A 13,763-nucleotide genomic window follows, 5' to 3' on the forward strand; every position below is an offset into this window, starting at 1 on the left:
GAGCTTGGGGGTGGGCCTAGATGTAATAAACAAGAGCTCCCTGAGTGGGTTTGGGGCTGTAAGGTCGGGCCCTGGTCTTAAGGAGGGAGCTTTTGGAAAATCCAATGAAAATCTGAGGAGAAGGTTTTGGGGATAGGGGAGTGACTACCTCCACCCCATCCTCCTCCCGGAGCTCGGGGCTGCGCTTCAGGCTGAAAGCAGAAGAGGCCCTGCCCCTTCCAATCCCTCTGCATCCCTATTGGTGGAGGGCCCTGCGCGACAGTCTCTCATTGGTTCTGAAAGGGCGAGGAGGGGGGTCTAGAGAGAAAACACTCTGGTTGTGGGCGGGACCAGACGGTACCTAGGGGGATCTGGGCGCAGCCAATCCTGGCCCGAGGATTGTGTTGGGGGGCTTGGCAGGGGGTGTCCTACCCCCCTTTCTGGGCATCCTGGGGGATGACCCCAGCGCCAGGCCCGGCGCCGGCCGCCTGATGCCAGGCAAGCTGAGCTGGGGATGCTGGAACGAAGGGCGTTGCTATGGCAACGGGAGGCAGGGCCTGGTGGGGGGGACCGGGCCCGAGCTGGGACCGGGGGGGCCGGCGGTGGCTGTGGTGGGACGATGGCGGAGCGCGGCCCGGCCTTCTGCGGCCTGTACGACACGTCCTCGCTGCTGCAATACTGCAACGGTGAGACCCCTCCTCAGTTCCGACCTTGGCCCCGCCCAAGGCTGGACCCATCTCTTCTTGTCCCAACCTCCTCCTTCCAAGTCCCCATCCCCCTCCCTTGCTGAAGATCCCCCTTTCCTCTCCCTCAGCAGGACCCTGACCCAAGAGAAGGTCCCTGGTCCCCAAAACCCAGATCCCAGCCCCCCATCCACTTGGATCCTCCGCTACTCCAGAGGTGGCTAGACGGAGAGGAGAGAAGGGCAGAACACGAAGGAACCAGGGATTGGAAGGGGGAAGGACCTGGGAGTCGATTGGGCCTGGAACTCTGCCCTTTCTCCCTTCAAGCTTCTGGAATGCTCCCCTATCTCCGTAGCAGGGGGACAGACAGAGGGGGTGGGGATGGATTTGGTGTTGAGTTGAGGGCAGAGTGTGGGACTGGAAAGGGACAGTCAGAGGACTTTGCCTTTAGGATACCTCCCAAATCCTCTGGCCCTGGCCCTCCCGTGCATTAGGACCATCCCTTCTCCCTAGACAAATGCGTGTGATACCAGAAGGACCACTATGGGTGTCAGGCTCAGGTTAAGGGAGATAGGAGAAGAGGGGAGTTGGGAGGGAAAAGTGGGAAGTGAGGCCTGGTCTCTGGGAAAAAAGGGTTGAGGATGGGGGGATGGTCGGGAGGGAGCAGAGGGCTTGAGTCACAGGGGTGGGAATGGTGGAGGTGTGAGGGTTGGCAGGATGGGCTGGCCAAGGCCTGACAGTGCAACTGGCCGCTCTGGGTGGGGCACAAGTGTCAAGATGAAAGCACCTCTATTTAACTCAGTTTGGAGGTTCAGTCCTCTGGGCACACACCCTAGTGCCAGGGACCACTGGAATTAGCAGGGGACCCAGAATTCTTATTTTGTCCTCCTCTGTCCCTCTAAGAGCCAGAATGACAGGGTGGCCATTCCTGGGTTGAGTATGGGTTCTTCCATTGATCTGCTGTGTGTGCATGTAACAAGTAACGTCACCTTTCTGGGCTTCAGTACCCTTCCTCCTCCTCTCCTCCTAAAATGGATTATGCCACTACGACTACTAGAGTTGCCAAAAGCATTAGGTATCATAAAAATAGTTAATCCTATTCTGGATTTATCGAGCATCAACATGAGCCAGGAACGTGCTAAGTGTTTTGTGTGAGCAGCGCCTGGCACATGTAAGCTCACGGTATCAGATGCCATTTTTTTCTGGTCGTATTATTAATGGTAGGTAGGCCCAGGCTGAGCAAAGGAGGTGATTGGGTCCCCCGCCCCCACTTACTGGCTGGGTGATCTTTGGCGTGTCTCTGCACACACCTGCTAGCCTCCTTCCTTAGTTTCCCGTTTGCAAAACTTGATGCCAACAAGACCCCTAGAGGTTTCCCACTGTTATGAGTTCTAAGTGCTGACGGCTCACTCCTTCTGACCTCAGGAGGCTCCTACCTCCCTCTGCAGGTCCAGGCACCGGACCTGGGAGGCGCTGAGTTGGGGGCAGGGCGGACAAGCCTCGGCAGGCGATTGGGCTACGGGGGGAAGGAGGGAGGAGCGGCGGCTGCACTGCGGAGCCCAGAGGGCCAGTTGGGCGGCCTATGGACGCGGGATGGCAGGTGCGAGCTCCACGCCCTGTCCCTGTCTAAGCTACCACCTTTACTTCCACCAGGCTGGGAACCAGGGCTTCCTTGGTTGTGGTCAGCAATGAGTCTGGGTATGAGTATTCTGGGGGAAAAGGGGGAGAGGGACCCCTTGGGTCTCCGCCCCTCCCACTTTGGGAAAATGAGCGGGGTTGGGGGGGCCACTCGGGGAGTCATTTTGGTTGCATCCATAGGCTGGAGAGCCAACTCTGGGGCGCGGGGTAGAGGCGAAATAAAGAAGGAGAACAGAAAAGAGGAATGCCTGCTGGGGAAGAGTTTAGGTGTGATCCCCGTCTGCATTCTCCCTTGGGTCTTCTGGGTCTGTGATGCGCTGCCTGCAACCCCCAAGTCCGCCGCCAGGGGCCGCCGAAGCTCTGTCCTTGCAGCTGGCTCTAGGGTCGAACCCCAGGGTGAGGAGAGGAGGGGACATGGGGAGGCTAGGCATGACATTTTGACTGGGAGAGTCTTAGAGACAGTGAAGAGACGTTGGTATTCATAACAGCATCTTCGTCGGAGGATGTTGGGGATCAATTCTAGAACTTTAGTGTCATTAGGAGTAGGTTAGTGTGTCATTTTGCAAATGCTCTTATCACTCATAGATACTTAAAAGTCTTAGTCATAGAATCTTTTTTTTTTTTTTTTTTTTTGAGACGGAGTCTCGCTCTGTCGCCAAGCTGGAGTACGAGTGCAGTGGCATGATCTTGACTCATGGCAACCTCTGACCCTCCGGGTTCAAGTGATTTCCCTGTCTCAGCCTCCAGAGTAGCTGGGCCTACAGGCACACGCCACCACGCCCGGCTAATTTTTTTTGTTTTTTTTCTTTTGTATTTTAGTAGAGACGGGGTTTCACCGTGTCGGCCAGGATGGTCTCGATCTCCTGACCTCGTGATCCGCCCGCCTCGGCCTCCCAAAGTGCTAGGGTTACATGCGTGAGCCACCGCGCCTGGCCACGTCTTAGTCATAGAATCTTAAAGCCAGAGCGAGAGGTTCCTGGGTTCACAGAACCTTAGAAAATAAGAGGGAAGGGACTTCCCCAAGGTCACAGGGCCAGCGCGCTGCAGCAGAGAGGAGTGTGGGGATGGGTTGGAGAGCGGTGGGGATTTCCTTCCCCCTTCAGAGTCCTCTTCCTTGGCCCATCTCCAAGTGTCCCAGCCCCAGGTAGCGGGACAGGAAAGGGGCGTGGCTGGCCCCCTCGCTTAGACCCAGGAAGGCGGGAGGGACCGGTTGGGTACTGGAGCTCCTGGGTGGCCCTGCAGCCGACACTCCCCCGTCTTCCAGATGACAATTTGTCTGGCACGAGCGGTATGGAAGTGGACGACCGCGTGTCGGCGCTGGAGCAGCGGCTGCAGTTACAGGAAGACGAGCTGGCGGTCCTAAAGGCGGCGCTGGCGGATGCTCTGCGTCGCCTGCGGGCGTGCGAAGAACAGGGAGCTGCGCTCCGCGCGCGGGGCACCCCCAAGGGCCGGGCGCCTCCGCGCTTAGGCACCACTGCCTCGGGTATCCGGGTTAGACTGGAGGGGTGGGATGGGGAGGACGGGGCCTGGTCCTCATACTCACCCTCTTCTGTCCCCATCCCTCCAGTGTGTCAGCTCTTGAAAGGCCTTCCCACCAGGACGCCCCTTAATGGCTCGGGACCCCCGCGGCGCGTGGGTGGCTATGCCACGTCCCCATCCTCTCCCAAGAAGGAGGCGACCTCCGGGCGCAGGTAAGGCACAAGGCCGGGACCCCCAGCCTCTTCCAAGACCTCGTGGGAGACAGAGGTGGTTTGTTTGCCTGAGCTCCAGCAGCAGAAGGTGCAGGGAGGATCTCGCCCGCTCATTGAACTTGCCTGCTGGCCTCGAAGGCTCTGCCCCCAACTGTGTGCTCTCTTTTAGCAGTGTCCGCCGCTACTTGTCACCAGAGCGCCTGGCCTCGGTGCGCCGCGAAGACCCCCGCAGCCGGACCACATCCTCCAGCAGCAACTGTAGCGCCAAAAAGGAAGGGTAAGGACTGGGGCGGCGTCAAGCAGCAGAAAGAGATAGGGAGGAAGTGGTCGAGAAATGTAGTCATGCCCCAGGCCACAAGGTCGTAACCTAGAGTGGGGCCAGCTGGTTCAAATGCGGGGACAGTGCCAGAGCCTCGGAAGGACCAATCTTGAGGTGGCACCGTAACAGAGGAAGGTCTGGGAGGGCGGAGTCAATATTTGAGGGGCGTGGCCAGAGTTTTTAGGAGCTGGGCAGTCAGGTCTACAGGGTGAGGAAGTCAGGGAGGAGCTTGGCTTATGGACGTGGTTATTAAAGTAAAGGAGAGAAGTTTCAGGGATGAAGTCAAGGGAGCAGCCACTGAGTTTCTGCAAGGAAAGAGGGAGTCTGAGGAATTTAAAGGTGCGACCAGAGTGTTCGCCTGGGCGAAATTAAAACCTGGGGTACGGGGTAACAGAGGCTGAGACCAGGTGGAGGCATGCCAGATTCCGGAAGCCTTGACATCAAAATCAGGGGGCACTGCCTGGTGGAAAAGGGCGTGGTTTAAAGGTTAGGCGGGGCCGTAGGGGCGTGGCCAAATGCCAAGAGGTGGAGCCAACTTGGAGGCCTTGAAGGTACTCAACTAAGGAATACATGAAAATTGACTTAATCAGAATGCCTGGCGGGCCGGAGAAGGAGCTTTGCGGGGAGGTAGCAGTCAATTCTCAAACGACTGAGTCAACTCAGGAACAGGGTTAGAAGGGAGGAGGTGGTTGAGATCAGAATGACAGGCGTGGTCAACTCCAGAGGCAGGGCTATACTGAAGATCTGGACCGAGTAAAAACCTGAGGTTATAATTCTAGCAGTTTGGGAGGCGGAGGCGGGATCATCGTTTGAGCTCAAGAGTTCGAGACCAGGCTAGGCAACATAGCGAGCCCTCGTCTTTACTAAAAATGAAAATAAATTAGGCCTGGCGTGGTGGCTCATGCATGTAATACCAGCACTTTGGGAGGCCTAGGCGGGTGTTTCACAAGATCTCCATCCTGGCCAACATGGTGAAACCCCCTTTCTATTAAAAATACAAAAATTAGCTGGGCGTGGTGGTGCGTGCCTGTGGTCCCAGTTACTCGGGAGGCTGAGGCAGGAGAATCACTTCAACCCGGGAGGCGGAGGCTGCAGTGAGCCGAGATCGCGCCACTGCACTCCAGCCTGGCAACAGAGCGAGACTCCGTTAAAACAAACAAATAAAAAAGAAACAAAACAAAAAACAAAAAAAAAAAAAAAGAGAGAGAGAGAGAGAGAGAAAAAATAGCCGTACGTGTTGGCCTGCGCTTGTCGACCCAGTTACTTGGGAGGCTGTGGCGGGAAGATCACTTGAGCCTAGGAAATTCAAGGTTTCAGTGAGCCATGATCACGCCATTGTACTCCAGCCTGGTCGACAGAGCAACACCCTGTATCAAAAACAAAACGAAACAAAAATCACCCTAAAGCTGGAGTTATGGTGTAGTGGGCGTGGTCAGAGCTAGGAGGCCACGCAAGGGCAAGACCAAGGTCAAAAGCTGCACATTTCAACTCTGCTCAAATATAGCAAACACAAATACAGCGTTATGTATACGCCAGGCACTTCTCAATAATTAACCAATTTCATCCTCTCAACTATCCCCTGGAGGTGTGGGTTCTCTTATTTATTTATTTATTTATTTATTTAGAGACAGAGTCTTGCTCTTGTTGCCCAGCTGGAGCACAATGGCACAATCTTAGCTCACTGTAACCTCCGCCTCCCTAGTTCGAATGATTTTCCTGCTTCAGCCTCCCAAATAGCTGGGATTACAGGCGCCAGCCACCACGCCCTGCTAAGTTTTGTATTTTTAGTAGAGATGGGGTTTCACCACGTTGGCCAGGCTGGTCTTGAACTCCTGACCTCAGGTGATCCGCCCGCCTCGGCCTCCCAAAGTGCTGGGATTACAGGCGTGAGCCACCGCGCCCGGCCGGGTACTCTTATTATCCCCATTTTTAAAATGAGGAAACCGAGGCAGAGGTTGGACGACCTGTGTACACTGCTAGGAATTAGCAGAACGGGGGTTTTAACTCAAGCAGGCGCGCTCCCGAGTCCATCTTCTCAACAAGTCTCCCCCACCCACCCTGAAAGAACCTGGGATCGGGAGTCCACAGCCCGGGATGTGTGACCCGGTGGGACCCTCCGGCTCCAGGGGCGGCCGTGGAGGGCGGGGCAGGGGCGCGGCAGTCCGGGCACCTCCCAGGGCCGGAAGCGGCAGAGCCGGTCCCGGCTCCACCCCCGGCCCTGAAGCTCCGCCAGCCGCCGCCATGAGTAGCTTTGGAGCTGGGTGAGACCCTTTTGCAGACGACCCCCCATCTCCTCTCCGCGCTCCAGGGGCTTAGATCTCAGGTCTTCCCCATCCCCTGGGGCCCAGGCCGGCGTGGGGACACGCCCCTTCCCTTAAACTCTCCAGGTTTCTCCCGCTGCTTGACGTTTGGGGTGCTGGGGGACTGCGGGTGGGGGGCGTTGGGAGCACCGTGCTGATTAGGAGGGAAGGGTCCTTGGTGACTCCGTTCTTTCAGGATCGCGTCCCTGCCACTTCGTGCTGTGTGATCTTTGGCGATCACTGCCTCTCTGGGCCTGTGTCTTAGGCTCTGCAAGATCAACCGAGCAAAGCACACGGCCTGCAGAGAGGCAGCGCTCTGCCCCTTACTCGGCCCCGTTTTCATCGGAGACCTCCGGGGAGCGGTGGGGAGGAGGAATGGTTTCTCCCCTTTTCTGACCTGACTGCTAAGACCTTTTGTTTTTCTTTGTCCTTTCCTGACAGCAAAACCAAAGAAGTTATCTTCAGTGTGGGTGAGTGGGGAGATGGGGAAGGGCTTGGTGGAAGCTTGCTTGCTGGGGTGACAAGCTGGAGCCAGAGGTCAGGAATCCTGGCTACTGGGTCTTTGCCTTTCTGGCCTCAGTTTCCTTGCCTTTAAAAAAAAAAAAAAAAAAAAAGCTGGAAGAGGAGAGGGAATAGGGATGGGGCTGGTGTCAGTGCCTGACCTCTGGGGGTGTCCTGGCAGAGGATGGCTCCGTGAAAATGTTCCTGAGGGGCCGCCCTGTGCCCATGCTGATCCCAGATGAGCTGGCACCCACCTACAGCCTGGACACACGCTCGGAGCTGCCTTCTTGCCGGCTCAAGCTGGACTGGGTGTATCCTTTTCTGGAAACCCCTGAGTGCTCCCATCTCTTCAAGAGGAAATAGAAAGGCGGTCAAGGCAGCTCAGGCCTGTAATCCCAGCACTTTGGGAGGCTGAGATGGAAGGATCGTTTGAGGCCAGGAATTTGAGACCCGCCTGGGCAACACACAAAAAAAGGTACAGCACGTTCAAGGGCTGTGTGACCAGAGTGGGAATGGTGCATTTGAGCAACAATGAGTTGGGAATGGCTGGGAGCCTGGCTGTGTGACCCGGGGAAAAGTCGCCTTGACTCTGTGTGTTAATTGCCTTCTCTGAAAAATGAATTTCATGGCTGAGGCAGGAGGATCACCTGAGGTCAAGAGTTTGAGACCAGCCTGACCAATATGATGAAATCCCGTCTCTATTAAAAATACAAAAATTAGCTGAGCGTGGTTGCATGTGCCTGTAAACCCAGCTACTTGGGAGACTGAGATAGGAGAATCGCTTGAACCCAGGAGGTAGAGGTTGCAGTGAGCCGAGATTGCCCCATTGCTCTCCGGCCTGGGCCACAAGAGCAAAACTCCGTCTCAAAAAAAAAAATAGCCAGACATGGTGGCATGCTCCTGTGATTCCCAGCTACTCTGGAGGCTGAGGTGGGAGGATCACTTGAGCCTGGGAGGTCGAGGTTGCAGTGAGCCATGATTGTACCATTGCACTCCAGCCTGGACAACAGAGTGAGACCCTGTCTCAAAAACAAAACAAAACAAAAAATTCAAAATAATAATAACTCAAGCACTTACTATGTGACAGACACTGTTCTAAGTTATTCCAGGTATGAATTTGTTTTTTTACAACTAGTGGCCTCCGAGAGCTCTCCGAGGCCTACAGTTTGGAAATTATTATACCCCCTTTCCAGATACGGAAACTGAGATTATAGATAGGGACAAGAATCCTGATTCTGGGACTCAAACTTTTTCCTAAAAGCCTATCGAGCTTGGAGTCCACACCCCAGGAATCCGGTCCGTGTCTGCTTCTCTCTGAGCCTTGGTTTACTCTTTGGAGGAGACAGGGTGGTTGGTGAAATGGCCTGGCCTTCTGGGAGCCCAGAGCTTTCTCGAGGCAGCTGGAAACATCCCCTGGAATCTGTCCCGAATGTCCTGCCAGTGGGGCTTGATAAGCATCTGATGAGAGGTGGCTGAGACTGCAAAAGCGTGGACCTCAGATTGCTCCCCTCTGCAGTGACTGCAGGGCACAGCAGTTTCCACTGGGTCAGGATATATGTATACTGACAATCATTCAGATATTTTCTTGTTTTTGAGACACCCAGGCTGGAGTGCAGTGGCACGATCTTGGCTCACTACAATCTCCACCCCCTGGGTTCAAGCCATTCTCCTGCCTCAGCCACCCGAGTAGCTGGGTGGCATGCGCCACCATGCCTCGCTAATTTTTTGTGTGTTTTTTTTTAGTCAAGACAGGGTTTCACCATGTTGGCCAGGCTGGTCTCGGACTCCTGACCTCAAGTGATCCACCTGCCTCGGCCTCCCAAAGTGCTGAGATTACAGGCGTGAGCCACCGTGCTTGGCCCATTCAGATATTTTCTGAACATCTGCAACATAGGGCTGGGGACCCAGTGCTGACCATGACAGCATCCACCTGCCCTCCTGGGGCATACAGTCTAGCATGGGAACAGACTCGTTGAGAGTGACAAACCAGAGTGTGCAAGGCTGGGATGGGGAATCCACAGGGATGGGGCTGACCCAGCCTGGGGTTATGGAGAGCTTCCTGGAGGAGGAGATACAGAAATGAAAAGAACAGCCCAATCTCAGCCACCATGGAACTCACAGTCTTATCGGGGAATATGAGCAGTTAACAAACCAGATAACTATCAGCCTGGGCAGCAAAGCGAGATCCCATCTCTACAAAAATTTTTTAAAAAATTAGCCAGGCAAGGCCGGGCGCGGTGGCTCAAGCCTGTAATCCCAGCACTTTGGGAGGCCGAGACGGGCGGATCATGAGGTCAGGAGATCGAGACCATCCTGGCTAACATGGTGAAACCCCGTCTCTACTAAAATACAAAAAACTAGCCGGGCGAGGTGGCGGGCGCCTGTAGTCCCAGCTACTCGGGAGGCTGAGGCAAGAGAATGGTGTAAACCCGGGAGGCGGAGCTTGCAGTGAGCTGAGATCCGGCCACTGCACTCCAGCCTGGGCGACAGAGCGAGACTCCGTCTCAACAAAAAAAAAAAAAAAAAAATTAGCCAGGCAGGCTGGGTGCAGTGGCTCATGCCTATAATCCCAGCACTTTAGGAGGCCAAGACGAGTGGATTGCTTGAGCCCAGGAGTTTGAGACCAGCCTGGGCAACATGGCGAGACTGCATCTTTACAAAAAATATATAAAAAATTAGCTGGGCATGGTGGTGCATGCCTGTAGTCTCAGCTATTTGGGAAGCGGAAGCAGGAGGATCACTTAAGCTCAGGAGATTGAGGTTGCCTCTTCTGTTGTTTATAAGGACACTTGTGATCGGATTTAGGGGTCACTCTGATAATCCAGGATGATCTCATCTTGAGATCTATAATTATATCTGCAAAGACCCATTTTCCTTGTAAGGTCACATTTGCAAGTTGAGGGGATTAAGAAACAGACATAGGCTGGGCTCAGTAGCTTACACCTAGAATCCCAGCACTTTGGGAGGCCAAGGCGGGCGGATCACCTGAGGTCGGGAGTTTAAGACCAGCCTGACCAATATGGAGAAATCCTGTCTCTACTAAAAATACAAAATTAGGCGGGCATGGTGGCGCATACCTGTAATCCCAGCTACTTGGGAGGCTGAGGCAGGAGAATCTCTTGAACCCAGGAGGCGGAGGTTGCCATGAGCCGAGATCACGCCATTGCACTCCAGGCTGGGCAACAAGAGCGAAACTCCATATCAAAAAAAAACAAAAAACAAAGGAAACAGACATGTTTTTTTTGGAGTGGGAGGGAACCATCAGCCCACTACAGGGGTGAGAGTGGAAACAGAAAAACCTCATTCCAATGAGCTTGTTGAGTCTGGTCCTCAGCCAGTGTGTGTGATGCAAAATACATTCCTTGGCTGGGCGCCAGTGGCTCATGCCTCTAATCCCAGCACTTTGGGAAACCAAGATGGGTGGATCACCTGAGGTCAGGAGTTGGAGACCACCCTGACCAATATGGTGAAACTCCATCTCTATTAAAAATATAAAAATTAGCCTGGCATGGTGGCATGTGCCTGTAGTCCCAGCTACTTGGGAGGCTGAGACAGGAAAATTGCTTGAACCCGGGAGGCGGAGGTTGCAGTGAGCTGGGATTATGCCACTGCACTCCAGCCTGGGCGACAGACTCCATCTTAAATAATCAAAACAGGCCGGGTGTGGTGGTGCACACCTGTAATCCCAGAACTTTGGGAGGCCGAGGCGGGTGCATCATGAGGTCAGGAGATCAAAACCATCCTGGCCAACATGGGGAAATCCCGTCTCTACTAAAAATATAAAAATTAGCTGGGCTTGGTGGCGTGTGTCTGTAATCCCAGATACTCAGGAGGCTGAGGCAGGAGAATCGCTTGAACCAGGGAGTCGGAGGTTGCAATGAGCTGAGACTGTGCCACTTTTCAAAACAAAAGAAAAAATAAATAAATAAACAGAAAACAAACAACAACAAAAAGACACATTCCTTAACCGGCCCCTGGGTGGCTCCAGCTATGGCTACCGTGGCCGAGACTGCCGGGCCAACCTTTATTTGCTGCCCACCGGGGAGATAGTGTACTTTGTGGCCTCCGTGGCTGTGCTATACAGCGTGGAGGAGCAGAGGCAGCGACACTACCTGGGACACAACGATGACATCAAATGGTGAGATGTGGGAGGGAGGGGACGGGAGGGGGCTGTGGCCGGAGGTGGAGCTCCAGCCCCTGCCCCTCTAGGCCTCTTTTCACATTGCTGCCCTGTGGGGTTTGGGGCGAGGCCAAGACTTGGCTCCCAGCTGCCCTCCAAAGCCACCAGCTGCCCTCAGGCTGAATTCAGTGGCAAAATGGATTGAATATCAATATTTCAATATTTCAGATGTTTTAGTTGGGTGTGGTGGTGAGCCCCTGTGGTCCCAGCTACTCGGGAGGCTGAAGCGAGAGGATTGCTTGAACTCAGGAGGTTTGCTTGCACTCCAGCCTGGGTGAAAGAGCCAGCCTTGTCTCAGAAAAAATTCAGACAGTGAATTCACTCAATTCCTGGATCTTTCCCTTCTTTTGAAAATCTGGGGCCGGGTACAGTGGCTCAAGCCTGTAATCCCAGCACTTTGGGAGGCCAAGACGGGTGGATCACTAGGTCAGGAGATGGAGACCATCCTGGCTAACATGGTGAAACCCCGTCTCTACTAAAAAAATTACAAAAAACTAGCCGGAGGTGGTGGCGGGCGCCTGTAGTCCCAGCTACTCCAGAGGCTGAGGCAGGAGAATGGCAGAAACCCAGGAGGCGGAGCTTGCAGTGAGCTGAGATCCGGCCACTGCACTCCAGTCTGGGTGACAGAGCGAGACTCTGTATGAAAAAAAAAAAAAAGAAAAAGAAAAGAAAATCTGGGCAGCGAGGTGGCTCACACCTGTAAAACCAGCACTTTGGGAGGCCAAGGCGGAAGGATCGCTGAAGCCCAGGAGTTGGAGGCTGCAGTCAGCTTATGATCCTGCCACTGCACTCTAGCCTGGGGGACAGAGCGAGACTCCATCTTTTTTTTTTTATTTTTTATTTTTTTGAGAACTAGTCTCACTCCGTCTCCCAGGCTGGAGTCTAGTGGCACTATCTCCACTCACTGCAACCTCCGCCTTCTCGGTTCAAGCGATTCTCCTGCCTCAGCCTCCTGAGTAGCTGGAACTACAGATGCCCGCCACCACGCCGAGCTAATTTTTGTACTTTTAGTAGAGACAGGGTTTCCCCATGTTGGCCAGGCAGATCTCGAAGTCCTGACCTCAGGTAATCCGCCCGCCTTGGCCTCCCAAAGTGCTGGGAGACTCCGTCTCTTAAAAAACAAAAACAACAACAAACTGAATAGGCATTCCAGACAATTCCTGGTGGTTGGAGCAGGGTGGTGTAAGCCCCCTTAAATCAGTGTGCTCTCCTGGCCGCTATTTGAAGTACAGACCTGCGTCCTGCTGGCAGTTGAGTTAGAGACCCCAGGCCTGAGTCTTGCTTCTGAGCCAGCGTACCCGGAGGGCATCCGCTTACGGCTATTAATGGACTAAATAGATGTTTATTGACTAAACTGAACCAGTCAATTTGTGGAATGAATGTCCTGGGTAGCTGGGAGCCTCCTCTTTCCCACTGAGCCTTGGTCTGTCTGTCCCTTTCTGCAGCTTGGCCATCCACCCGGATATGGTCACCATCGCCACGGGACAGGTGGCGGGCACCACTAAGGAAGGGAAGGTAATGGAAGGGAGGGGAAAGCAGAAAAGAGTGCAGGACGCAGTTGTGGGGGACAGGCAGCTGGCCCCCTCAAGGTAACAAGCCTCTCTTCCCTGCAGCCGCTGCCACCCCACGTGCGCATCTGGGACTCAGTTTCCCTCTCCACCTTACACGTGCTGGGCTTGGGGGTGTTTGACAGAGCCGTGTGCTGTGTGGGCTTCTCCAAATCTGTAAGTCCTTCGCCCACCCTAACCCCGCCCCCTCACCCCCAAAAGGAGGGCAAGTGCCCGCACCGCAACGTTTCACCCGTCACTTGGGTTGAGAGCTAGGAATTCTGCTGGAGGCGTGGCCCGCCTCTGTGACGTCACAATGAGGGCGTGGCCTCATGCCAAGGGGCGGGTGAGTTACCGCGCCTGGCCAGCTCTCTCAGGCATTTTTAAACCCAGTACCTAGGGCCCAGCTGCTCCTTGCCCATGTGCAGGCGGGTTTTGGCATGTCCGGGCAGAGATAAGTACAGAAAGCGAGAGTAAGCCTTTAGGAATTTGGAGAGCAATTTGACAGCAGCACAACATCCAAGTGTGTGATTGTGGGCTTTTTTAAAAAAAATTGTATTTTGGCTGGGCATGGTGGCTTATGCCTGTAATCCCAGCACTTTGGGAGGCTGAGGTGGGAGGATCATTTGAAGTCAGGAGTTTGAGACCAGCCTAGCCAACACAGTGAAACCCGTCTCTACCAAAAAAATACAAAAATTAGCCTGATGTGGTGGCGGGCGCCTGTAGTCCCAGCTACTCGGGAGGCTGAGGCAGGAGAACCGCTTGAACCCGGGAGAGGGAGGTTGCAGTGAGCCGACATCACGCCACTGAACTCCAGCCTGGGCAACAGCGCGAGACTCCATCTTTAAAAAAAAAAAAAAATTCTAATTAGCTGGGTGTACTAGTGTGGGCCTGTACTCCCAGCTACTTGGGAGGCTGAGGTGGG

The 13,763-nt window shown here is 54.4% G+C and overlaps 1 protein-coding gene and 1 long non-coding RNA gene across 6 annotated transcripts in view; one reads left to right on the forward strand and one right to left on the reverse strand.

The window, feature by feature from the left end:
* The first annotated feature begins 310 nt into the window (after positions 1–310).
* Positions 311–13,763, forward strand: part of EML2 (EMAP like 2) — a 36,543-nt gene continuing 23,090 nt past the window's right edge. Inside the window, exons 1-9 of one of the 5 annotated variants that reach the window (XM_017874351.1) lie at positions 311–665; positions 3,565–3,783; positions 3,868–3,991; positions 4,161–4,268; positions 7,052–7,080; positions 7,293–7,422; positions 11,100–11,249; positions 12,737–12,806; positions 12,905–13,015. In XM_017874351.1, coding sequence (XP_017729840.1) covers positions 494–665; positions 3,565–3,783; positions 3,868–3,991; positions 4,161–4,268; positions 7,052–7,080; positions 7,293–7,422; positions 11,100–11,249; positions 12,737–12,806; positions 12,905–13,015 — 1,113 coding nt within the window. In that variant the 5' untranslated portion in view covers positions 311–493. Of the gene's footprint in view, positions 666–2,240; positions 2,263–3,564; positions 3,992–4,160; positions 4,269–6,494; positions 6,572–7,051; positions 7,081–7,292; positions 7,423–11,099; positions 11,250–12,736; positions 12,807–12,904; positions 13,016–13,763 lie in introns of those variants that run through there. The other 4 variants (XM_017874352.1, XM_017874354.1, XM_017874350.1 and 1 more) reach the window with 4 other exon arrangements.
* Positions 3,087–4,024, reverse strand: LOC108531093 (uncharacterized). The gene is made up of 2 exons (XR_001886058.1): positions 3,844–4,024; positions 3,087–3,692 (listed from the first exon to the last, which is right to left on the reverse strand). It is a non-coding gene; the product is annotated as an uncharacterized LOC108531093 (long non-coding RNA).

Source organism: Rhinopithecus bieti, unplaced genomic scaffold (assembly GCF_001698545.2).
Source record: "Rhinopithecus bieti isolate Rb0 unplaced genomic scaffold, ASM169854v2 scaffold_7888, whole genome shotgun sequence".
Taxonomy (NCBI): Eukaryota; Metazoa; Chordata; class Mammalia; order Primates; family Cercopithecidae; genus Rhinopithecus; species Rhinopithecus bieti.